This window comes from Theropithecus gelada, chromosome 16 (assembly GCF_003255815.1).
Source record: "Theropithecus gelada isolate Dixy chromosome 16, Tgel_1.0, whole genome shotgun sequence".
In the NCBI taxonomy this organism is placed as follows: Eukaryota; Metazoa; Chordata; class Mammalia; order Primates; family Cercopithecidae; genus Theropithecus; species Theropithecus gelada.
The window spans coordinates 49,315,395-49,340,646 of NC_037684.1; the positions used below are offsets into that span (position 1 = coordinate 49,315,395).

Genomic DNA, 25,252 nt, shown 5'->3' on the forward strand with positions numbered 1-25,252 from the left:
CGATCTCTCGGCGGCGCCGGGTGTTCTCGGGGCTGCCGTCCAGGATATGTGTAAGCAGCTCCGGGTTGAAGCTGGCGGAATCCCGCTCCCTGCGCAGGTCCGGGTTCATGGCGACGACCAGCTGGCAGCGAAGTAAGCACCGACGGAGGTGGCAGTGACAACCTAAACCCGCAGCTCCAGCGCCGGCCGGGCCCTATGAGGCAGCCTCAGAACCGCGCAAGTCCCCGCCTCCGCTCGCCCGGCCCGCCCCTTCTTTCTCCGAGGCCCTTCGGCGCGTGAGTGACAACCGCCCAGACAGAGGGGGCGATGTCCGCGGCGTGACTGGGGCCGGTCGCGGGGCAGACGAATCCTCTGCTCCTGGCCAGGGGAGGCTCCCGAGCGGATCCTCGGAAAAGGGGCTCCAAAGGTCAAGAAATTGCCCCGCGGGGCGTTCGGGGAGAGGTAAAGTGAAGCACTTTTTGTATCCCGCCACCTCTCCCGTCACGTGACCACGCGGGGCGGAAAGAGGAAATCCGAGGACCCGGCGACGCCCAGAACAGGTTGGCGGGGGCCTTGGGAAGGGGCGGGACAATGAGGCTGAGAAGGGACTGCGCCTGCGCTTGCCGCCCCCCGCCCCGCCCGCCCGGTTTCTCCCCGCTTCCGGGTCTGTGTCTCTAGGCCTCTCTGAAATGAGAGGGGTCGGGGAGACTCCGGAACCTGGAGTGGGAGACAGGCTTTGCGGAATTGCTAGGGAGGGTCATTTGGGCTTTTGCCAAATCCACCCGGATTGGAGGAGAATGGGACGGGAACCAAAGTCTCTTTGGGGAGAGGCTCTAGTTACCTTTTGTTAAAATAATGACGTCTTTATTGGCAGAGGCGTGGGCTCCGGGGCCCTGGGTGTGGGATTGTGAGCGCTGCCCGCTGTTTAAGGGGTGGACGCGGACTTAGAATGAGGCCGAGCGGGCAGTGCTGCTCTAAGCCTTCTATCTGGGAAACCCGACATTTTTTTCCCCCCAACCTCGCAGTTACTAGAGGTCTTGGAATCCAGACTTCTTTGCTTTCGCCATTATCGTCATCAAAGTGGGAAATGCACACTTAAATACTGTTAAAACCTAGTGTAGGGCCGGGCGCCCTGGCTCAAGCCTGGAATCCCAGCACTTTAGGAGGACGAGGCGGGCGTATCACTTGAGCCCGGGCGTTGAAGATCAGCCTGGGCAACATGGCAAAACCTCATCTCTACAAAAAATACCAAAAACTTAGCTGGGTGTAGTGGCATGCGCCTGTAGTCCCAGCTACTCTGAAAGCTGAGATGGTATGGTGGCTTGCGCACCGGAGGTGGAGGTTGCAGTGAGCCAAGATTGTGACATTGCACTCCATCCTGGACAACATAGTGAGACCCTATCTCTACAGGAAAAAAAAAAAAACAGAAAACAAAAAACAATTCTGCCCAGTGGGATTGTGGACAAGGGAGATTCACGGATTTGTTGAATCATCTCTAGTCACTGTTTTGTTTTGTTTTTTTCTTGAGACAGAGTCTCGCTCTATCGCCCAGGTTGCAGTGCAGTGGTGCGATCTCGGCTCACTGCAAGCTCCGCCTCCCAGGTTCACGCCATTCTCCTGCCTCAGCCTCCCAAGTAGCTGGGACTACGGGCGCCCGCCACCACGCCCGGCTAATTTTTTGCATTTTTAAAAGTAGAGACGGGGTTTCACCGTGTTAGCCAGGATGGTCTCAATCTCCTGACCTCGTGATCCACCCGCCTTGGCCTCCCAAAGTGCTGGGATTACAGGCGTGAGCCACCGCGCCCGGCCTTTTTTTTTTTTTTTTTTTTTTTTTTGAGACGGAGTCTCACTCTGTTGCCCAGGCTGCAGTGTGGTGGTAGGTGGTATGATCTCAGCTCATTGCACCCTCCACCCCTGGGTTCAAGCGATTCTCCTATCTCAGCCTCCCAAGTAGCTGGGATTACAGGGGCTTGCCGCCACACCCAGCTAATTTTTGTATTTTTAGTAGAGACAAGATTTTGCCATATTGGCCAGGCTGGTCTCGAATTCCTGACCTCAGTTTATCCACCTGCCTCGGCCTCCCAAAGCGCTGGGATTACAGGCGTGAGCCGCCGCGCCTAGCCTGTCTGTAGTCTGTGTAATACTATGACTTTGGTTTTCTCAGAAGTAAAACTACAAAGATGCATAACATTCATCATTTGAATAATAGAACTATAATACACACTCTTAACCCCTAGGACCTCAGGATCCTCATTTGTCTTATTAAGGTGCTGATCTCAGGCCCCTTCAACAGCAGGGAGAGTGTCTAGTTATTCTTTGTACCTGGCACAGTGCCTGCCCCACTAAAGGTGCTCAGGAAATCTTTGTGGCGTGAACAAATGGCTACTTGACAGCTGACCTTCTAGGTCTAGTATTCTAGGAAACCAATTGCTCTTAATGTAATGATAGTGGGTGTACTCAGCATTGAATAGAGAAGACTTAGATGAGCTAAATTTGGTGAGTTTTATTTTGAAATAATTTCAAATTTACACGAGAATTACAAGACTAGAACAAAGAACTTTTCTTCTGTGACTTTAACACTTTTTTTTTTGAGATGATGTCTTCCTCTGTCACCCAGGCTGGAGTGCAGTTGCATGATCTCAGCTCACTGCAACCTCCGCCTCCTGCGTTCAAATGATTCTCATGCCTCAGCCTCCCAAGTAGCTGGCACTACAGGAATGTGCTACCACACCTGGCTGAGTTTTGTGTCTTTGTTAGAGGCAGGGTTTCACCATGTTGACCAGGCTGGTCTCAAACTCCTGGCCTCACGTGATCCGCTTGCCTCAGCCTTCCAAAGTGTAGAGATTACAGGTGTGAGCCACCGCGTCTGGCTGGCTGACATTAACACTTTTGAAGCGTATAAGCCCATTTTTTTTGTAGTGTTGGATCTCAGAAAACAATACCCCAAAATGAAGGCCTCAGAAGCAACCCACAAAGCAAGTTTTTTTTTACCTTCTGCCCTCCTCTCCCTCAGGCCCATTCTCCCCCAAGGCTAGCCAGAGACGTTAGAATCCTCTTCCCCAAGGCGGGTCGTAGAAAACAGAGTCCTTTGCCCCCAAAGCCAGCCATAAAACCCTAAATATAGGCTGAGTGCGGTGGCTCACACCTATAATCCTGGCACTTTGGGAGGCCAAGGCAGGTGGATCACGAGGTCAGGAGATCAAGATCATCCCGGCTAACACAGTGAAACCCCGTCTCTACTAAAAATACAAAAGAAAATTAGCTGGGCGAGGTGGCACTTGCCTGTAGTCCCAGCTACTCGGGAGGCTGAGGCAGGAGAACCGCTTGAACCCGGGAGGCAGAGGTTGCAGTGAGCCGAGATTGCACCACTGCTTTCCAGCCTGGGCGACAGAGTGAGACTCCATCTCAAAAAACAAAAAACAAAACAAACAAACAAGAAACCTAAATATATTACTCTTAACTTTCCCTCCATCTTTTGGTATAAAAACTGGCCAGAAAGAAATTATCTGACCTACCTTGTTGGACTATAGGCCACAAGACCCCATTCCAGAGAGGGTCCTGCTCCACACCCAGAAGGAAGCAATGCTGCTCCAAGAAGCCAAGAAGAATCTATACAGGCCTTGCTGGGCCTCCCCACTCAGTCTATCAGCATTAGATCCTACCTTTCCCCTGTATCTTTGGGTCTTCCTTCTGAGGGCTCCCACATGTACATGTTACATAAATGTGTACACCTTTTTGACCATTACTCTGCCTTTTGCAAGTTGACTTTTTGCCGCGAAACTTCAGAGGGCCGCTTGGCCCCTGCAGTAGAATGTCGCATAATGTAGATTTGTCTGATATTTCTTCATGATTAGATTCAGATGATGCATTTTTGGCAGGAATACCACACAAGTGATTAATAGGAGAAAAGGCATACACATGTATTTGATCATAGTTTTGCTTTGTTTTGTTTTGTTTGAGACAAAACTCTGTCACCCAGACTGGAATGCAGTGGCTCAACCATAGTTCACTGCAGCCTCAAATTCTTAGGCTCAAGCATTGATCATAGTTTTATTTACTTATTTATTTGTTTATTTATTTATTTTTTCAGGCAGAGTCTCGCTCTGTCGCCTAGGCTGGAGTGCTGTGGAGATCCTGGCTCACTGCAGCCTCTGCTTCTCCCGTTCAAGCAATTCTCCTGCCTTAGCCTTCCTTGTAGCTGGGATTACAGGCGCCCGCCATCATGCCTGGCTAATTTTTGTATTTTTAGTAGAGACGGTGTGTCACCATGTTGGCCAGGCTAGTCTTGAACTCCTGACCTCAAGTGATCTGCCTGCCTTGGCTCAAAAAAACAAAAAAAAGAAAGAGACCGGGTGAGGTGGCTCACGCCTATAATCCCAACACTTTGGGAGGCCGAAGTGGGTGGATCACCTGAAGTGAGGAGTTCATGACCAGCCTGGCCAACATGGTGAAACGCCGTGCCTACTAAAAATACAAAAATTAGCCGGGCATGTTGGCACGCGCCTGTAGTCCCAGCTACTCAGGAGGCTGAGGCAGGAGAATCACTTGAACCTGGGGGGTGGTGGTTACAGTGACCCTGAGAACCTGCCACTGTACTCCAGCGTGGCAGACAGAGTGAGACTCCATCTCAAAAAGAAAGAAAAAAGTATAATCAGGCCGGTCGCGGTGGCTCAAGCCTGTAATCCCAGCACTTTGGGAGGCCGAGAGGGGCGGATCACGAGGTGAGGAGATCGAGACCATGGAACCCCGTCTCTACTAAAAAAAATACAAAAAAAAAAACTAGCCGTTCGCGGTGGCCGGCGCCTGTAGTCCCAGCTACTCGGGAGGCTGAGGTGGAAGAAAGTCGTAAACCCGGGAGGCGGAGCTTGCAGTGAGCTGAGATCTGGCCACTGCACTCCAGCCCCCGCGACAGAGCAAGACTCCATCTTAAAAAAAAAAAAAAAAAAAAAAGGTATAATCATTATACCAGCAAACTCCTCCCTCGATGAGAGTTGCATAGCCACCCCAGCATCCTCCCCACCCCTTTTTCCCCAGATCCACCAGAAAAACAGGAACATCTAGTGGGGACACTCCTTTAGTCCCCTCATGTTAGTGAGCACACACTCGTGTACACCAGCCCTTCGTAATTTTTATCTCCCTCTGTTTTAGACAACGAATGTTTTCATAGCCTGTGCCACTTCTATAACCACCTGATGGGTTCCTGCAGCACAAACAAAATCAGTTCATGGAGAACATGGCGTTACAGTCAAGAAAGAGTTTAATTGACACAAGGCTGGCCACACCACGTGGGAGTTGGTATTATTAGTCAGTCTCCTGGAAGGCTCAGAGATTAGAGGTCATTTAAATGTAATTTCGGGAAAGGGGTGGTGGCAGCTAGGCAATGGTGCTTGCTGCTGATTGGTTGGGGGTGCAACCTTAGAGGTGTGGCAAATGGTCCTGCTGCAGGCTGAGTCACCTCTGAGGGGGGGCCCGCAGGAGTGGTTGGTGGGGTCCATGTGGAGTTGGTGGTGTCAGACATGCAAAAAACCTGAAAAGATATCTCCAAAGGCCAATCTTAGATTCTGCAGTAGTGATGTTATCTGCAGGAGTAACTGGGGAAGTTGCCTAGCTTGTGACCTCTGGAATAATGGCTGGCAGTCTTCGCAGAATTCGGGCTTCTCTGTGCTCCTAGCCTGGTGGTCTCTCATTAGCTTTACAAAAGTGGCTGCGTTTTAGGGAAGGGCTATTTTCATTTAAACTATAAACTAAATGTCTCCCAAAGTTAGCTTGGCCCAACCCCGGGAATAATTAAGGGCAGCTTAGCAGCCAAAGGCAAGAGAGGAATTGGCTAGATCAGATCTCCCCCTCTCCCCTGCTGCCCTAATTCTCTCACTGATGCAATTTTTGCAAAGGACATCTTAATTCTCTATCAAACTATGACTCTGAGGAGATATTTTTGCTCATTGTTGGACATTATGGGCTGTATAGTGTGTTCCTTATTCTGAAGAAATAATGGTTAGCTTTCCAAATCTGTGCACTGTCTCTTGTTCTGCTTTTTCATTTTTTTTTTAATTTAATTTTGCTTTTGTGAGCGTCTCACTCTGTCATCCAGGCTGGAGTGCAATGGTGCAATCATAGTTCACTGCAGCCTCGACCTTGCAGGCTCAAGCGATCCTCCTATCTCATCCTCCCAATTAGTTGGGATTATAGGCATGCACCACCATACCCGGCTAATTTTTATATTTTTAGTAGAGACAAGGTTGCCCTCAAACTCCTGAGCTCAAGTGATCTGCCCGCCTCAGCCTCCTCAAGTGCTGGGATTATAGGCATGAGCCACCGCGCCCGGCCTTGTTCTGATTGTTTTGAAGCATTTGTAGCTTCCAGCAGGTAAGCAAAGCCCAGTCCAGAGTCACTGTCTGTTCCTATCAAGGAACAGAGTTCTGTGGTACTGCCCCAGGGCTACCAGCATGAGTCTCACTTGCCAGCTATGATCAGGACCTTCCACGACGTGATCTGCACCATAGCCACAGGCAGTCTCTGTCTCTTTTGCTGACAAACAAAACAGTTCTTCCTGGCACTATGTGCCTGAGAGGGGAACGTGTTCATGAAAAAAGTCAAATGCAGCAAGGCGCGGTGGCTTACGCGTGTAATCCCAGCACTTTGGGAGGCCAAGCTGGGTAGATCACCTGGGGTCAAGAGTTCGAAACCAGCCTGACCAACAGGGTGAAACCCTGTCTCTACTAAAAAAAAATTAGAAAAATTTGGCCGGGCGCGGTGGCTCAAGCCTGTAATCCCAGCACTTTGGGAGGCCGAGACGGGCGGATCACGAGGTCAGGAGATCAAGACCATCCTGGCTAACACGGTGAAACCCCGTCTCTACTAAAAAATACAAAAAACTAGCCGAGCGAGGTGGCGGGCGTCTGTAGTCCCAGCTACTCCGGAGGCTGAGGCAGGAGAATGGCGTAAACCCGGGAGGCGGAGCTTGCAGTGAGCTGAGATCCGGCCACTGCACTCCAGCCTGGGCGACAGAGCGAGACTCCGTCTCAAAAAAAAAAAAAAAAAAAAAATTACAAAAATTAGCCGGGCATGGTGACAGGCGCCTGTAGTTCAACTACTCGTGAGGCTGAGGCAGGAGAATCTCTTGAACCTGGGAGGCGGAGGTTGCAGTGAGCCAAAATTGCACCATTGAACTCCTGCATGACAGAGCAAGACTCTGTCTCAAAAAAAAAAAAAAAAATTAGCTGGGTGTGGTGGTAGGTGCAGCTGAGGCAGGCAAATCGCTTGAACCCCGGAGGCAGGGATTGCAGTGAGCCGAGATCATGCTGAGATGGAGTTGTTCCCTTGACCCCTTTGGTTCCCTGGTTGGGAACTGGAGTGACTCGTTTCACTCAGCCTGCCACTGGCCGTTCCTCAAGAGAGGGAGCATGGGAGCAAGCAAGTGCAGCAAGAGGATGGAACAAACCAGCCCATCGCTCCTCTCTGGCGGGAGCAGGCTCTGGGCAGAGCCCGCAGCAGCATCCAAGCCTGTGCCTCTCAGCACCCGGTTCTTGTCTGGCATCCAAGAAGAATCAGGTCACACAAACAGATTGAAGGGTAGTGTATGCTGAGGATTTTATTGGGTGATAGCTCTTAGAGGGATGGGAGTTGGAAAGGGGATGGTATGGGAAGAAGGTGATCTTTCCCTGAAGTTGCACCATTTGAAGTTAGCTGCTTCTGTCTGTAGCCTCTGACTCACAGTTGCTGCCTCTCTGCTCACTGCTCAGCAGCTTGTATCCCCGACCATCAGCCCCAGGGAGAGGCCCCATAAATATGGGGTCATATCTATGATGGGACACCAGCCCTACCAGGCAGGCAACAGAGCAAGACTCTGTCTCAAAAAAAGTAAAAAAAAAAAAAAAAATGGCCCGGGTGCGGTGGCTCACGCCTGTAATCTCAGCACTTTGGGAGGCCAAAGTGGGTGGATCACGAGGTCAGGAGATCGAGACCATCCTGGCTACCATGGTGAAACCCCGTCTCTACTAAAAATACAAAAACATTAGCCGGGCATGGTGGCAGGCACCTGTAGTCTCAGCTACTCGGGAGGCTAAGGCAGGAGAATGGTGTGAACCCGGGAGGTGGAGCTTACAGTGAGCCGAGATCATACCACTGCACTCCAGCCTGGGTGACAGAGCGAGACTCCATCTCAAAATAAATAAATAAATAAATAAATAAATATAAAAATAAATAGTTGAAGGCAGCCAGATGTGGTGGTACGCACCTGTAGTCCCTTGGGAGACTGAGGCAAGGGGAATCACTTGAGTCCAGGAGTTTGAGGCTGCAGTGAGCTATGATCCCACCAGTGTACTCCAGCCTTGGTGACAGAGTGAGACCTTGTACAGGCACATGCCACATACACACATTTGGGTCAATGACAGAGCGCATATACACAGTGGCCAAAAAGATTATATGACACCATATTTTTTACTATTGACCATTTTTTACCATTTTCTCTCCTATGTTTGCTTATGTTCAGATATACAGATACCATTGTGCTACAGTTGCCTCCAGTGTTCTGTACAGCCACACGTGGTGCAGGTTGATAGCCTGCGAACAATAGGCTCCACCATACAGCACCAGGGCTGCAGTAGGCTGTGCCATCTAGGTTTGTGTAAGTACACAGTGATGTTCACACAATGATGAAATCACCTAACTGCATTTCTGAGAACACATCTCTGTTATCGCTTGAATGCATGTCTACAATTGTATCAGAGATCATATAGTCCACAAAGCTGAAAAATGTACTATGTACTCATTTATAAACCCCTGTTTTATGGGATTGGAAGGAATGGGTTACATAGAGATTGGAGTGGAACAGTACTTCTCCACATAGCTTTTTATTTTATTTTATTTTATTTATTTTATTTTATTTTAGACTGAGTCTCTCTCTGTTGCCCAGGCTGGAGTACAGTGGTGCAAGCTCAGCTCACTGCAACCTCTGCCTCCCGGGTTCAAGTGATTCTCATGCCTTAGCCTCCCAAGTAGCTGGGATCACAGGTGCTACCATCATGCCCAGCCTAATTTTGTATTTTTAGTAGAGATGGAATTTTGCCATGTTGGCCAGGCTGGTCTCAAACTCCTGATCTCAGGTGATCTGCCCACCTTGGCCTCCCAAAGTGATGGGATTACAGGTGTGAGCCGCCACCGTGCACGGACTTTTTATTTTTTTAGAGACACAGCCTCCCTCTGTCATCCATGCTGGAGTTCTGTGATGCTCTGATAGCTCACTGCAGCCTCGAACTCCTGGGCTCCAGCTATCCTCCCACCTGAGCCGCCCGAGTAGCTGGTACTACATGTGTTTCTAGCCTGCCAAATTGTTTTCTTTTTTGTAAAGTCAGGCTGTTGCTTTGTTCTCAGGCTGGTCCTGAACTCCTGACCTCAAGCAGTCCTCCCACCTTGGCCTCCCAAAGCACTGGGATTACAGGTGTGAGCCACCATTCTGGGCCACACATAGCTTTTTAATTTTTTTTGTTTGTTTGAGACGGAGTTTCACTCTTGTTGCCCAGGCTGGAGTGCAATGGCACGATCTCGGCTCACTGAAACTTCTGCCTCCCGGGTTCAAGTGATTCTCCTGCCTCAGCCCCCCAAGTCGCTGGGATTACAGGCATGCGCCACCATGCCCGGCTAATTTTGTATTTTTAGTAGAGATGGGGTTTCTCCATGTTGGTCAGGCTAGTCTTGATCTCCCGGCCTCAGGTGATCCACCTGCCTCAGCCTCCCAAAGTGCTGGGATTACAGGCATGAGCCACTGCGCCCGGCCGTGGTTTGTTTTTGTTTGTTTGTTTGTTTTTAATACATGAATGCATATTATATCAATTATTTATTTATTTTGAGACGGCATCTTGCTCTATCACCCAGGCTGGAGTGCAGTGGCACGATTTCGTCTCACTGCAACCTCCACCTCCTGGGTTCAAGCAATTCTCCTGCTCCAGCCTCCTGAGTAACTGGGATTACAGGCACATGCCACCAGCTAATTTTTGTATTTTTAGTAGAGATGGGGTTTTACCATGTTGGTCAGGCTGGTCTGAAACTCTTGACCTCGTGATCCACCTGCCTTGGCCTCCCAAAGTGCTGGGATTATAGGCATGAGCCACCATGCCTGGCAAAATTTTTTTTTTAAATTTTAAAACACTGCCCACTGGAATTAGTCTTCAAGATGCTGTTGGTCTCATATATCTGCTAATCTCTGTTTTGCAGTCTATTTGATTTATCAGGAAACTTCAAAATCCATCTCAACTGTTTGGTTATAGGAGCCCATGATGCTGCCCAAACCTGGGACCTATTACCTCCCCTGGGAGGTCAGTGCAGGCCAAGTTCCTGATGGGGGCACACTGAGAACATTTGGCAGGTGAGAATGTTTTTTTAAATTTTTTTCAGTGGTGGGGGTGATGGTTAAATGTCTTTCTCTCCCCCCCCCAAAAAAAAAATTGGGGGCTGGGCGCGGTGGCTCATGCCTGTAATCCCAGCACTTTGGGAGGCCGAGGTGGGTGAATCACCTGAGGTCGGGAGTTTGAGACCAGCCTGACCAACATGGAGAAACCGTGTCTCTACTAAAAATACAAAATTAGCCTGGCATGGTGGCGTGTGCCTATAGTCCCAGCTACTCGGGAGGCTGAGGCAGGAGAATTGCTTGAACTTGGGAGGTGGAGGTTGCAGCGAGCTGAGATTGTGCTATTGCACTCCAGCTTGGGCAACAAGAACAAAACTCCATCTCAAAAATAAAAAATAAAAATAAATATATATACACATATATATATACACGTGTGTGTGTGTGTGTGTATATATATATACTGAAAAAATTAATATTCACTGTAAAAAGTGTAGATAGTCCATAAAGGTGTAGAGAGGAAGGAAAAGTCACCCATAATCCCATTGCCCAGACAACCACTGCTAACCTTTGGTGATTATCCTCATGTGCTCTTCCATGTGTATGTGTTTGTATATGTGGTGGGTATAGAGACACCTGATATACATATATACGTATATACTTTGTCAGTTATTTATCAGTTATATATTGCTGTGTAACAAATTACCCACACACACAATTTTAGTTTTTCATAGAAACAGGGTCTCCCTATATTCTCAAGGCTGGTGTCAAACTCCTCGGCTCAAGTGATCCTCCTGACTCAGCCTTCCAAAGTGCTGTGCTCAGCCACTGTGCTCGGCCTCCCCCAAATTTAAAATAATTATTGTCTCATAGTTACTATGGGTCAGGAATTTGGGAGTAGTTTAACTGTTTGGATCTGGCTCAGGGTCGCTCATGGAAGTGGCATCCAGATGTTGGCCAGGGCTGCAGTTATCTGGAGGCTTGACTGGGGCCAGGACTTCTACTTCCAAGGTGGCTTGTTCACGTTTGGCAAAGTAGTGCTGGCTCTTGGCAAGATAACTCAGTTCCTGACAATGTGGATTTCTCTGTAGTTCTGTGTTTTTTTTTTTAAATAGCGTTTATAGCCCATATTGAAAAAGAAAAGATGGCCAGGCACAATGGCTCATGAGTGTAATCCCAGTACTTTGGGAGGCTGAGGCAGGTGGATCGCTTGAGCCCAGGAGTTTGAGACCAGCGTGGACAACATAGCAAAACTCCATCTGTACAAAAAGTTAAAAAATTAGCCAGGTGTAGGCCAGGTGCGGTGGCTCATGCCTGTAATCCCAGCACTTTGGGAGGCCGAGGCGGGCGGATCATAAGGTCAGGAGATCGAGACCATCCTGGCTAACGTGGTGAAACCCCATCTCTGCTAAAAATAGAAAAAAATTAGCCGGGCGTGGTGGTGGGCACTTGTAGTCCCAGCTACTCGGGAGGCTGAGACAGGAGAATGGCATGAACCCAGGAGGCGAAGCTAGCAGTGAGCTGAGATAGTGCCACTGCACTCCAGCCTGGGCAACAGAGCGAGACTCCATCTCAAAAAAATAAATAAATAAAAATTAGCCAGGTGTGGTGGCAAGTACCTATAGTCCCAGCTACTCAGGAGGCTCTCTGGGAGGATTGCTTGAGCAGCCTGGAAGATCAAGGCTGCAGCCTGGGATACAGAAAAAAAAAAAAAAAGAAAGAAAGAAAGGAAAAAAAAGATTTCTTAGACAAGACATAGAAAGCAAAAGTCATAAAAGAAAAAAAAAGGTCGGGTGTGGTGGCTCATGCCTGTAATCCCAGTACTTTGGGAGGCTGAGGTGGGTGGATCACTAGAGGTCAGGAGTTGGATACCAGCCTGGACAACATGGTAAAACCCCTTCCCTACTGAAAATACAAAAATTAGCCAGGCCTGGTGGCAGGCACCTGTAACCCCAGCTACTCAAGAGGCTGAGGCACAAGAATTGCTTGAACCCGGGAGGTGGAGGTTGCAGTGAGCCAAGGTTGCACGACTGCACTCCAGCCTGGGCAACAGAGTGAGACTCCATCTCAAAAAAAAAAAAAAAAAGAAAAAAATGAATAAACAATGAATAAACTGATCATCAACAAAATTAAAAGCTTCTGCTTATCAAAAATATAACATTAAGAAAATTAAAGGCAAGGGGATGAAAATTAAAAGGAATTCCTTTACATTCTACAATGTAGACTGAAAATTTTTTTTCTGGTTTGTTGCTGCAATTTGCATTTCTCTGATGAGACTGAGGCTGAACACTCATAGATTTCTTGGCCGTGCAAACCTTTTGCATGTGGTGGTGATTCTACATATGGATGGAAATTATTGCATTTCCTCTGCCTTCCAGGTTGTGCCTCTATGACATGATCCAGTCCAGAGTAACACTGATGGCTCAGCATGGATCTGATCAACACCAGGTTCTTGTCTGTACCAAGTTGGTGGAGCCCTTCCATGCCCAGGTGGGCTCCCTGTACATTGTCCTTGGGGAGCTCCAGCACCAGCAGGGTGAGCTGCGGCCTCACACCCCCTTTCTCCTCCTGGGGCCTGAGCTGGGGCAGTCTTTGGGGCAGTCAGTGAGGAATGGGCTCGTGACCCGGCAGCAGTGTCTCATCGGGGTTAATGTTTCTTCCATATCAGCCCACAAGTTCAAGGACTCTTGAGGATTCAATTCAGAGTGGACTGGCCACATGGTGCCAACTCAAAGACAGGGTGGCTGGGCAGGAGTTTGAGACCAGCCTAGCCAACATGGCGAAACCCCGTCCCTACTAAAAGTACAAAACTTAGCTGGGCATGGTGGCATGTGCCTGTAGTCCCAGCTACTCAGGAGACTGAGGCAGGAGAATCACTTGAACCAGGGAGGTAGAGGTTGCAGTGAGCCAAGATCGTTCCATTGCACTCCAGCCTGGATGACAGAGTGAGACTCCATCTCAAAAAAAAAAGACAGGTACAGTGAAGAGATGGTCCCCCATGGGGAAGTGAGAACGAAGAGAGAGAAACCACTAATTTCTCAAGGCCTAATGCACCAGGTCTGAGGCGAGGCAGTTTGCTTAGATCTTTTTTAATTTGTCTGTCAGCTCTTAATCTGAGTCTTAAAAAACATTTTTTTTTTATTTTTTTGAGACAAGATGTCTCTCTGTCACCCAGGCTGGAGTGCAATGGTATGATCACAGCTCACTGCAACCTCCACCTCCTGGACTCATGAGGTTCCCACCTCAGCCTCCTGAGTAGCTGAGACCACAGGCATGCACCACCACACTCAGCTACTTTTTAAATTTTCTGTAGAGACAAGGTGTCATTATCTTGGGATGAGGGATCTGCCTGCATTGGCCTCCCAAAATGCTGGGATTACAGGCGTGCAGCACCAAACCCAGCCTTACTTCTGATTCCTTTTTTTTTTTTTTTGAGATGGAGTCTCGCTCTGTTGCTCAGGCTGGAGTACAGAGGTGCGATCTCCGCTCACTTCAAGCTCCGCCTCCCAGGTTCACGGCATTTTCCTGCCTTAGCCTCCTGAGTAGCTGGGACAACAGCCGCCCGCCACCACACCCAGCTAATTTTTTGTATTTTTAGTAGAGACGGTGTTTCACAGTGTTAGCCAGGATGGTCTCTCGATCTCCTGACCTCGTGATCCGCCCACCTCAGCCTCCCAAAGTGTTGGGATTACAGGCATGAGCCACCGTTTTTTTTTTTTTTTAGACAGTGCCTTTCTCTGTCGCCAGAGTGGAGTGCAGTGGTGCGATCTCAGCCCCCTGCAACCTCCAACTCCCTGGATCAAGTGATTCTGCTGTCTCAGCCTCCCGAGTAGCCCTGCCTGCTTCTGATTCTTATTGCTGTTTTTTTTTTTTTCTTGAGACAGAGTCTTGGTCTGCTGTCCAGGCTGAGTGCAGTGGCGTGATCTTGGCACCAGGCCCTATTCTGCCATTTCTGTATGGATTGCCTGTAGTGGAAACCAAATGGTTGATGAAAGAAAGTTCTTTATTTTTGAGATGCAGTGTCGCTCTCTCGCCAGGCTGGAGTGTAGTGGCATGATCTCAGCTCACTGCAACCTCTGCCTCCCGGGCTCAAGCAATTCTCCTGCCTCAACTTCCCGAGTAGCTGGGACTACAGGTGTGCGCCACCATGCCCGGCTAATTTTTGTAATTTTAGTAGAGACGGGGTTTCACCATGTTGGCCAGGTTGGTCTTGATCTCTTGACCTTGTGATCTGCCTGCCTCAGCCTCCCAAAATGCTGGGATTACAGGTGTGAGCTACCGCACCCGGCCTGGAAAGTTCTTTAGAGGAGAGTCACAGCGAATGAACGCAGGAGAAATATGCGAATTCAAAGTCATCACTTTAAAAGCCCTGACAAAATAAAAAATCCAGGCAACAGTCCTCACTAGTGGCCAAGATCATTAGGAAACATTTTGATGGGATCATTGTGATGGAGGGACCCGCTGGCAGTGCCTGGGCCAGCCTGATCAATGTCAACATGATAAAAATCAGAAGGGCAAACATCATGTACCTCCGATGTGAGGCAAGAGGAAGACACAATAGCACCACCTCTGGTGGGTTCTTGCCAAAAAAATTGAACCTGAAGCTAATCAGGCCTCAGAGGAAGTAGCCTGTTACTAGGCACTGGCTAGTTTACTGCTACTCTTTTTTTTTTTTTTTTTGAGACGGGGACTACAGGCGCCCGCCACCTCGCCCGGCTAGTTTTTTGTATTTTTTAGTAGAGACGGGGTTTCACCGTGTCAGCCAGGATGGTCTCGATCTCCTGACCTCGTGATCCGCCCATCTCGGCCTCCCAAAGTGCTGGGATTACAGGCTTGAGCCACCGCGCCCGGCCTACTGCTACTCTTATAATTTGCATCACAACCTGTTTTTTGTGTTGTTTTTTTTTTTCTTAAAACATTTTAGTCGCGGGGCGTGGTGGCTCACACTTGTAATCCCAGCACTTTGGGAGGCTGAGGTCAGGAGGATCACCTGAGGTCAGGAGGACAAGACCAGCCTGACCAACGTGGAGAAACCCCGCCTCTACTAAAAATACAAAATTAGCTGGGCGTGGTGGTGCATGCCTGTAAACCTAGCTCCTCGGGAGGCTGAGGCAGGAGAATCACTTGAACCCAGGAGGTGGAGGTTCCTGTGAGTGGAGATCACGCCATTACACTCCAGCCTGGGCAACAAGAGCAAAACTCCGTCTCAAAAAAAGAAAAAAATTTTGTCTTGATTTTCTTTTTTTTTTCTTTTTTTTCTTTTTTTTTTTTTGAGACGGAGTCTCGCTCTGTCACCCAGGCGGGAGTGCAGTGGCCGGATCTCAGCTCACTGCAAGCTCCGCCTCCCGGGTTTACGCCATTCTCCTGCCTCAGCCTCCCGAGTAGCTGGGACTACAGGCACCCGCCACCTCGCCCGGCTAGTTTTTTGTATTTTTTAGTAGAGAGGGGGTTTCACCGTGCTAGCCAGGATGGATTTTCTTTTTTTTTTCCGGAGACAGAGTCTCAGTCTCTCATTCTGTCGCCCAGGCTGGAGTGCAGTGGCGTGATCTCAGCTCACAGCAACCTCCACCTCCCGGGTTCAAGCGATTCTCCTGCCTCGGCCTCCTGAGTACCTGGGATTACAGGCGCCTGCCACTGCGCCTGGCTAATTTTTGTATTTTTAGTAGAGACAGGGTTTCACCATCTTGGCCAGGCTGGTCTTGAGCTCCTGACCTCATGATCTACCTTCCTTGGCTTCCCAAAGTAATGGGATTACAAGCGTGAGCCACCGCGCCTGGCCTGTCTTGATTTTCTAAGTCATACATGCTCGTCATTCACAGAGGGAACTGGGAATCAAAAATGAGGAGGTGGGAGGAGAGCATCTGGGCTGACTGTGCTCTGTCTGCCCTGACCTCTGGCCTGGGCAGAGGGGGCACCCTGTGGCTGCTTTAAACCTCCCTGTGAAAACCAAGTGTGGTGGCTCATGCCTATATTGTCAGCACTTTGGGATGCCAAGAAAGGAGGATTGCTTGAGATCAGGAGTTCAAGACCAGCCTGGGCAACATAGTGAGACCCCATCTTTACAAAAATTAAAAAATTATTCAGGTGTGGTGGCACATGCTTGTCGTCCCAGTTACTTGAGAGGCTGAGGTGGCAGGATTGCTTGAGTCCAGGAGTTCAAGGTTACAGTGAGCTGATCTTGCACAACTGTACTCTAGCCTGAATGACAGGGTGAGACCCTGTTCAAAAAAAAAAAAAAAAAGAAAAAAAAGTGCAGGTGTGGTGGCTCATACCTGTAATCCCAGCACTTTGAGAGGCTAGTGGGGGAGGCTCGCTTGAGCCCAGGAGTTCAAGACCAGCCTGGAAAATGTAGCAAGCGCCTGCCTCTACAAAATAGTAATAAATAAATGGAAATAAAACAATAAACCTTCCTGTGCCAGGCCCAAAGTCCTGTGGGGACACAAAGGTTGATCAGATGTGAATCCTGCCCTGTGGCCAGACTGACGGTTCTGAGGACAGGTGAGAGGTCACTTTTCAGAAATGTGTGCATAAGAACTAGCTGAGAAGACCGACAGGTGAAGACGTGTTGGGCTGTGATAAAACCCACAGACCTGACACCTGCTGGCGCCATCCAAAGGCCCGAGGGCCGCCTGTTCTGGAGCTAAGGTGTGGGGCACAGCCTTTCCCAGGCCTACTCCAGAGGCGCTCGGAGCACGTCCAGGCCGAAGGGCACTGGACCACAGCAAGCATCTACCCACAAGCCCTCACCATGCATCCTCTGCCTTCTGCTTTTCTCTCACCGCACCCCTGCACCTTGCCGTCAGAAACCTTCCTGTGTGGCTGGGCTCAGGGGCTCAGTAATCTAGCATGTTCAGAGGCTGAGGTGGGAGGATCACTTGAACCCAGGATTTTGAGACCAACTTGGGCGACGCAGAGAGACTCCATCACTACAAGAATGAAAATATTAGCGGGGTGTGGTGGCTAGTGCTTGTAGTCCCAGCTACTTGGAAGCCTGAGGCAGGAGGATGGCTTGAGGCAGGAGTTCGATGCTGCAGTGAGCTATGATCATGCTATGATCATGCTACTGCACTCCAACCTGGGTGACAAAATGAGACCCTGTTTCTAAAGAAAAAGAAAAGAGGCCGGGCACAGTGGCTCATGCCTGTAATCCCAGAACTTTTGGGAGGCTGAGGCAGATGGATTATTTGAGTCCAGGAGTTCAAGACCAGCCTGGACGGCCAGCCGCGGTGGCTCACACCTGTAATCCAGCACTTTGGGAGGCCGAGGTGGGTGGATCACTTGAAGTCAGGAGTTCGAGACCGGCCTGACCAACATGGTGAAACCCTGTCTCTACAAAAAATACAAAAATTAGCAGGGTGTATTGTTGCACACAAGCCTATAGTCCCAGCTACTGGGGAACTTGAGGTGGGAGGATCACTTGAGCCAGGGAGGTGGAGATTGCAGTGAACTGAGACTGTACCACTGTACTCCAGCCTGGGGGACAGAGTGAGACCCTGTCAAAAAAAAAAAAAAAAAAAGAAAGAAAGAAAAAGAAAGACGAAAGAAAAGAAAGAGAAAAGAGAAGAGAAAGGGAGGGAGGGAGGGAAACCTTCCTGTGTGTCCCCTGTGCACCTCCCTCTTTGAGCATCCTTATGGCTCCGGGACTTGCCCAAACCTTCCTCCCCAAACCACACACCCACAGAGTCTGGAGCAGGGCCCGAGTTTCCCCGGCTCCTCAGGTGTGTCAGCATCTCACATCCCTCCCTGTCTCCCTGCTGCCAACCAGTTCCACCAGCAAGCACCTCTGCCCCAATTCCACCTCCCACGCCTGCTGCCGCACCTTGGTCTTGTTTTCCTGAAATTGCATGCCATCCGCTCTCCCTTCTACTTCTGCTGCGTCCCTCTTGCCCTTTCAGGACCTGTGGACTCGGGACTCCTGGACTTTCTTCCCCACCTCTTTTCCCCGCTGGGCCTCACTACCATTTCAGCCACTTTCCTGGCAGCTTCACTCCTGCCCTGAGACCCCAGCCTCCACCCTCCTGGTCCTGCCAACTGTTGAGTGCAGAAAGATCACAGAGCTCCAAGGATTCGGAGCTCAATGATTTCAGGGGCTCACTGAGGTTTCCCTGCTCTGCCTAGAAATCCTTCCTGTGTCCTGGCCACACCCGCCTCCCAGGCGCCACCACAGCTAGTCCAGAAATTCCCTTGCCTCATAAGAACTCACTTCCTCTCCTCCCCTGTCCCTCCCAGCTTATTGCTTTATGTCCCAGCTAGAATTGAGGCCACAGGCAGCCGTTCTTCCTCCTACAGTCAGACACTGAAATGGCCACCGTTAGCGCCTTCCTCTAGTCTAAGAGGAAGCAGGGTCCCTCCTACCTAAAGGGTTACCACAGTTCTTCCCTCTCCACATATAAGGCGCTCAAGCCTCCTCTATATGGAAATAATAGTCTCAACGACAAGAAGTCATCATCTACACTAGAGTCCGACCTGCCTGCCCATGACCTTCCCTCCCTTTGCAGACAAACCTAAAAGAACATCTGTGCTCCGTATAACGCCTTCCTCTCCCCAGGCCTCACTCCACTGCATTCTGACTGCTTTTTATAACCCAGGCCTTTCTTTACTCCATGTTCTTTATCTTTTTTTTTTTTTTTTTTTTTTTTGAGACAGAGTCTCGCTCTGTTACCCAGGCTGGGAGTACAGTGGCATGATCTCCGCTCACTGCAACCTCTGCTTCCCAGGTTCAAGTGAGTCTCCTGCCTCAGCCTCCCGAATAGCTGGGATTACAGGAGTGTGCCACCACACCCAGCTAATTTTTGTATTAGTAGAGACAGGGTTTCACCGTGTTGGCCAGACTGGTCTTGAGCTCCTGACATCAGGTGATCTGCCCACCTCAGCCTCCCAGAGTGCTGGGATTATAGACATGAGCCACTGCGCCTGTCTTTTTTTTTTTTTTTTTTTTTGAGACAAGAGTCTTGCTCTGTTGCCCAGGCTGGAGTGCAGTGGCGCAATCTTGGCTCACTGCAATATCCACCTCCCTGGTTCAAATGATTATCATGCCTCAGTCTCCCAAGTAGTTGGGATTACAGGTGTGTGCCACAACGCCTGGATAACTTTTGTATTTTTAGTAGAGACAGGGTTTTGGCATGTTAGCCAGGCTGGTCTTGAACTCCTGGCCTCAAGTGATCCACCTGTCTTGCCCTCCCAAAGTGTTGGGATTATAGTGTTGGGAGCCACTGCACCTGGCCCCGATTCCTCTCTAACCTGTGCAGGCTCTGCTGCTCAGCACTAGGCTAACAGAAGCTGAGACACGCAGGCAACCTCATGTTTCAAATGAGTTCATTGTCTAAGGGTAGCCTGTGTAGACAGCTGGAATCTAGGCAGGATGACACCCTGGATTCTGTCCTCAGGCTGTGCTATAAATGACCTAGACTAGAGGAAAGGACAGGCACAGCCTTTATCTCAAAACAGCATAAAAAGAAGACAGTGTAATGGCCTAGAACGTTGAATCTATTTATTTTGAGAGGGAGTCTCACTCTGTCGCCCAGGCTGGAATGCAGTGGCTTGATCTCAGCTCACTGCAACCTCTGCCTCCCAGGTTCAAGTGATTCTCCTGCCTCAGTCTCCCGAGTAGCTGGGTTTACAGGTGCCAGCCATCACACCTGGCTAATTTTGGTATTTTTAGTAGAGATGGGGTTTTGCCGTGTTGGCCAGGCTGGTCACGAACTCCTGACCTCAGGCGATCTGCCCGTCTCAGAAATCTATTTATTAAAATGCTCAGAGAGCAGAAAGAGCATGAGTGCAAAAATTTTTTAAATTTTTTTTTCCCTTGCAAGCTGTGACTGGAGAAAATAGAAAAAAAAAAAAAAAAAAGTTAGCTAGGCGCAGTGGCTCACACCTATAATTCTTGCATGTTGGGAGGCTGAGGCGGGCAGATCACTTGATCCCAGGAGTTTGAGACCAGCCTGGGCAACATGACGAGACCCCATCTCTACAAGAAATACAAAAATTAGCCAGGTGTGGTGGTGCGTGCCTGTAATCCCAGCTCCTGAGGAAGATGAGATGATCACCTGAGCCTGGGAGGTGGAGGCTATACTGAGCCATGATTGACCCACTGCACTCCAGCCCAAGTGACAGAGCAACACCCTGTCTCAAAAAAAGAATTTTTTTTTTAGGTGGAGTCTCGCTGTCTCTCCCAGGCTGGAGTGCAGTGGTGTGATCTTGGCTCACTGCAACCTCCACCTCCTGGGTTCAAGCGATTCTCCTGCCTCAGCCTCACGAGTAGCTGGGACTATAGGCATGCACTACTACACGTGGCTAATTTTTGTATTTTTAGTAGAGATGGGGTTTCGTCATGTTGGCCAGGCTGGTCTGTAACTCCTGACCTCAAGTGTTCCACATGCCTCGGCCTCCCAATGTGCTAGGATTACAGGTGTGAGCCAGTTCATCTGGCAAAAGAAAGAAAATGTTTAAAAAGTCTCTTATGGCAAATCCCACGTGTCTTTCCTGTTTGGTGCCACCTGAACATTGGCAAACCTTTCCATTATGGATCAGGTCACCATCACATCTGCTAGAGCCCCTCGTCCACGGTGGGATGACCTGTTCCTATAAAGCCAAACTTACCAGAAGCTCAGTCCCTTGGATTTTTAAAATATGGGTGTCTCTTTTCCCTTGGTTTCTGATGACATTGCGTCCCGAGGTGCCAAGGGGGCCTTTCCTCAGACCAGAGGGCTTTTCTGGCCACCTGCTAAGTTCCAGACACGGGCCTGCCGTGCATGGCAGGCCCACGGTTCTAGGCCCAAGTACGCACTTGCCTTAGCCCCATATGCCGTTGTTATTGTCCACGCAGCTTGCTGCCAAAACCCAGGACTGAGCTGTCGAGGGAACAGCTGGAATGCACTTTGGAGGACGTTATTGACACGCCGCGCAGTCACCTCAGTCACCGCTAGTGCCCTGGTGTTTGTCTTGCAGACGGAGGCTCCCTGGTGAAGGCGCGCGTGCTGACCTGCGTGGAGGGGATGAACCTGCCCTTGTTGGAACAAGCCATCCGGGAGCAGAGGCTGTACCAGCAGGAGCGGGGTGGCGGCCAGTAGGAAACAGCAGCCCAGCAACACCCCCACCTGCTTCCAAGGCCAAACCCTCTGGAGCTGCGGGAGCCCCAGAGAGCGCAGACGCCTCCCCAGCGACGGCCTTGTCTGGAGCCGAAAGCAGAGGGGCGGATGGTGAATCCAGCCCCTTCCCCTACTTTGGGATTAGCTCATCAATGAGAGCCCAGAAAGCATGCCATAAATCCGACAGCCCCACCCGGGGAGACTGCAGGTGGCTGAGCTCGGGTGCCAGCCCGTGCTTGGTGTGGGGCCATGGAGGGTTCCAGAAGGTCCTAGTGAATAAAGGCCCAAGGGGCGTGCCCTCGATGTGTGCTCGTGGTGCAGCGCCGGCGGGGGCCAGGAGGGGGAGCTGCAACCAGGGCTGTGGGCTGCAGCCTCTCAGGGCTTCTGGTGAATTCTGGGCCTGGGGCCTCAGGGGAGGGTGCCAGGGGCCCAGAGGCCGGGCTGGGGGGCCCAGGTCGGGGGCCCAGGATGCAGGGGTCTGCGCCTGGTCAGGCTCTGCCTTCAGAGGAGACTGAGCGTCGTCACACGGGCTGTGCCGGGCCGGCCTGAGGCCGTGGGCCCTGACCGTGCAGCCTAGGGCAGGACTGTGACTTCAAGACCCTCCTGACCCCTGACCTCTGCCCCCAGTGGCCCTGGCCCCTGGGCAGCCCTTCCTGGCCACCTTGTGCCCCTAGAGCCTGGGCCTGGCCGGGCTGGGCGGGGACCCGGGCGGGAGAGGGTGGTCTTGCTAAGGCCAGGCACAAGTGAGAGGCCTGGGGGTCCAGGCTGGGCTGGGGGAGGGGTGGCCTCTGACTCGGAGGGTCTGGGCTGGGCTGGGCTGGGTGAAGGGTGTCCCCTGACCCCCTGGGAGATCTGGTTGGGCTGGGCAGGGGGCCGGGTGGGAGAGTGTGGGTCCTGCCCTCAGAAGCCAGGCATAGGCGAGAAGCCTGGGGGTCCTGGCTGGGCTGGGTGAGGGGTGGCCCCCGACCCCCTGGGGGTTTGGGCTGGGCTGGGCGAGGGGCAGTCTCTGACCCCCAGCCAGGTTCCCAGGCAGGATGAGCTGGGGTCGGGGTGGCTGGGCCGCAGGCCTTGGGAGCTGGGCAGCCTGGGTGGGGCGGGGCTGGGCTGGGCAGGGCGCCGCATGGAGGCTGGAGGAGCAACAGGGGCGCTGGGCGTGGGGCACAAATGGCCCAGCGCCTTCTGTTTCCCAGGCAGCTCCGTGGCCATGGATGTGTTCCAGAAGGTAGAGAAGATCGGAGAGGGCACCTACGGGGTGGTGTACAAGGCCAAGAACAGGGAGACAGGGCAGCTGGTGGCCCTGAAGAAGATCAGACTGGATTTGTGAGTGCTGGGACTGCGCCTGAGTTACCTGCCCTGGGCCATCACAACCTGGGCGCTCCCTGATCTGTTCCCTCCTTCCTGGAGTCCACACTTAACTCCTCCGGGTGCTGCCCGGCAGCCCTTCCCCATCCTTCCCCCAGCTCACTGTCTTCTGACCAGCCTTCGCAGGGGCCCTGCTCTGTGGAGCTTGGTGGGTGACATGCCAAGGAGCACAGGTCTCCATTGCTGGGGCCTGGGTAATTCTGTGGGGATAAGGAACGCAGAAGCCAATCCCCCTGGCCGGAAGTGCCCTTCTTGGCCCAAGTCTCTGCCCGTAGGTGTGCCCTTGTTTCTTGCAGGGAGATGGAGGGCGTCCCAAGCACTGCCATCAGGGAGATCTCCCTGCTCAAGGAACTGAAGCACCCCAACATCGTCCAGTGAGTTGGGGATGGAGGCGGGGAAGCTGGGATGGCGAAGGTAGCATCCTGACTGCCATCTTCCTGCCAGGCTGCTGGACGTGGTGCACAACGAGAGGAAGCTTTATCTGGTGTTTGAGTTCCTCAGCCAGGACCTGAAGAAGTACATGGACTCCACCCCAGACTCGGAGCTCCCCCTGCACCTCATCAAGGTAGGGAGGGAAGGGCGGGGAAGGAGCGGTGACACCCCGTCCCTGCCATCCCTGTCCACGCAGCGCCTCCACTCAGCCGCCTCCACCTCGCACTCATTTCTCCAGAGCTACCTCTTCCAGTTGCTGCAGGGGGTGAGTTTCTGCCACTCACATCGGGTCATCCACCGAGACCTGAAGCCCCAGAATCTGCTCATCAATGAGTTGGGTGCCATCAAGCTGGCTGACTTCGGCCTGGCTCGAGCCTTCGGGGTGCCCCTGCGCACCTACACCCACGAGGTATTGTGAGACAAAGAGGAGAGAGGGGCAGCAGGAGTGTCACCTATGCACTCAGCCACCCTGAGTGATGCTGTTTCCTTGCCCTGCAGGTGGTGACACTGTGGTATCGCGCCCCCGAGATTCTCTTGGGCAGCAAGTTCTATACCACAGCTGTGGATATCTGGAGCATTGGTTGCATCTTTGCAGAGATGGTAGAGAGAGGGGCACACATGGCCACAGGGTGCCACAGGCAGGGTCCTCCTGGGGTTGGGTGGGGCCCACTGATGCTTCCATTAGAGGTGGATTAAAGAGTGTTTGAGGCATGGTGGCTCACGCCTGTAATCCCAGCACTTTGGGAAGCTGAGATGGGAGGATTGCTTGAGCCCAGGAGTTTGAGACCAGCCTGGGCAACATAGCAAATCCCCAGCATTTAAAAAAATATAAAAATTAGCTGGGTGTGGTGGTGCATGCTTATAGTCCTGAGGCAGGAGGATTGCTTGAGCCTGTGCTTGAGGCTGCAGTGAGCTGTGATTGCACCACTGCACTCTAGCCTGGGCTATAGAGCAAGACTCCATCTCTATTTTTTTAAAAAAGTTGTTTGGTACTGGCTAAAGGACTGAGGAAGGTAGCCTTCTTCCAAAAGAGGCCAGAATTCTTTGCACAACCATGGGAAAGATATCTTGACAGGCCTCTCCCTGGGTCTGGCCACTTATCTGGTATTGGATTCTGTACAACAAAGTGGCAGACCCCACACCTTCTCTTCTTCCCCATTTCAGGTGACTCGAAAAGCCCTGTTTCCTGGTGACTCTGAGATTGACCAGCTCTTTCGTATCTTTCGTATGCTGGGGACACCCAGCGAAGCCACATGGCCCGGGGTCACCCAGCTGCCTGACTATAAGGGCAACTTCCCTAAGTGGACCAGGAAGGGACTGGGAGAGATTGTGCCCAGTCTGGAGCCAGAGGGCAGGGACCTGCTCATGGTAGGCGCATGTGGGCTCCAGCTGCTGCTCCGACTACAATGTCCCCTCATCAGCCAGCCTCCTACATAACCCTGGCACTTTCCGAGTCCAAGGCCAAAGTCTCTTTCCTGACCCTTGTACACAACTGGCTTGTCCTTGTCCTTGGGTGTACTGATTGTTCAACCTGGAAGCCTACCCCGCGAGAAGTGCAGTATTTCTCTTCCCTGTGGAAGTGGCCTCATTGAGTTAGCTCTGTCTTTCTGCTGTGCGACATGCCCTTTTGCCCTAGTTGCCTTGTGTGTTTGGTTATTCTACTTTGTGGACATTACTGCTCCATCTAAGCTGTATGCCTCCCCAGGCCGGGGCCATAGCTTCTTTTTTTTTTTTTTTTTGAGACGGAGTCTGGCTCCGTCGCCCAGGCTGGAGTGCAGTGGCCGGATCTCAGCTCACTGCAAGCTCCGCCTCCCGGGTTCACGCCATTCTCCTGCCTCAGCCTCCCGAGTAGCTGGGACTACAGGTGCCCGCCACCACGCCCGGCTAGTTTTTTTGTATTTTTTTTAGTAGAGACGGGGTTTCACCGTGTTACCCAGGATGGTCTCGATCTCCTGACCTCGTGATCCGCTCGTCTCGGCCTCCCAAAGTGCTGGGATTACAGGCTTGAGCCACTGCGCCCGGCCCTTTTTTTTTTTTTTTTTTTTTTTTT

General features: G+C 51.2%; 3 protein-coding genes across 9 annotated transcripts in view; 2 read left to right on the forward strand and 1 right to left on the reverse strand.

Moving 5' to 3' along the window:
- Window positions 1–446, reverse strand: part of ACOX1 (acyl-CoA oxidase 1) — a 43,064-nt gene extending 42,618 nt beyond the window's left edge. The window contains exon 1 of one of the 4 annotated variants that reach the window (XM_025363237.1): window positions 1–439. In XM_025363237.1, coding sequence (XP_025219022.1) covers window positions 1–109 — 109 coding nt within the window. In that variant the 5' untranslated portion in view covers window positions 110–439. The other 3 variants (XM_025363238.1, XM_025363236.1, XM_025363239.1) reach the window with 3 other exon arrangements.
- Window positions 243–21,711, forward strand: TEN1 (TEN1, CST complex subunit). 2 transcript variants are annotated; one of them, XM_025363248.1, is made up of 5 exons: window positions 473–539; window positions 8,471–8,605; window positions 10,245–10,342; window positions 12,700–12,857; window positions 21,269–21,711. In XM_025363248.1, exons 3-5 carry the CDS (start codon window positions 10,251–10,253, stop codon window positions 21,388–21,390), a joined length of 372 nt encoding a protein of 123 aa, XP_025219033.1. In that variant the 5' UTR covers window positions 473–539; window positions 8,471–8,605; window positions 10,245–10,250; the 3' UTR covers window positions 21,391–21,711. The 2 variants fall into 2 exon arrangements, with proteins under 2 accessions (XP_025219032.1, XP_025219033.1); XM_025363247.1 differs by lacking the exon at window positions 8,471–8,605 and having other exon boundaries at window positions 243–539.
- CDK3 (cyclin dependent kinase 3) overlaps window positions 21,282–25,252 on the forward strand; it is a 6,335-nt gene continuing 2,364 nt past the window's right edge. Inside the window, exons 1-7 of one of the 3 annotated variants that reach the window (XM_025363244.1) lie at window positions 21,282–21,616; window positions 22,599–22,728; window positions 23,067–23,144; window positions 23,215–23,335; window positions 23,441–23,611; window positions 23,701–23,802; window positions 24,367–24,570. In XM_025363244.1, coding sequence (XP_025219029.1) covers window positions 22,613–22,728; window positions 23,067–23,144; window positions 23,215–23,335; window positions 23,441–23,611; window positions 23,701–23,802; window positions 24,367–24,570 — 792 coding nt within the window. In that variant the 5' untranslated portion in view covers window positions 21,282–21,616; window positions 22,599–22,612. Of the gene's footprint in view, window positions 21,617–22,054; window positions 22,117–22,598; window positions 22,729–23,066; window positions 23,145–23,214; window positions 23,336–23,440; window positions 23,612–23,700; window positions 23,803–24,366; window positions 24,571–25,252 lie in introns of those variants that run through there. The other 2 variants (XM_025363245.1, XM_025363246.1) reach the window with 2 other exon arrangements.

Excerpts from the sequence above, each read along its gene's own strand:
- TEN1 (XM_025363247.1), top strand. The coding sequence starts at position 10,251 with ATGATGCTGCCCAAACCTGGGACCTATTACCTCCCCTGGGAGGTCAGT. Across the intron at positions 10,343-12,699 it reads ACACTGAGAACATTTGGCAG|GTTGTGCCTCTATGACATGA; the intron begins GTGAGAATGTTT and ends TCTGCCTTCCAG. Across the intron at positions 12,858-21,268 it reads GGAGCTCCAGCACCAGCAGG|ACGGAGGCTCCCTGGTGAAG; the intron begins GTGAGCTGCGGC and ends TTTGTCTTGCAG.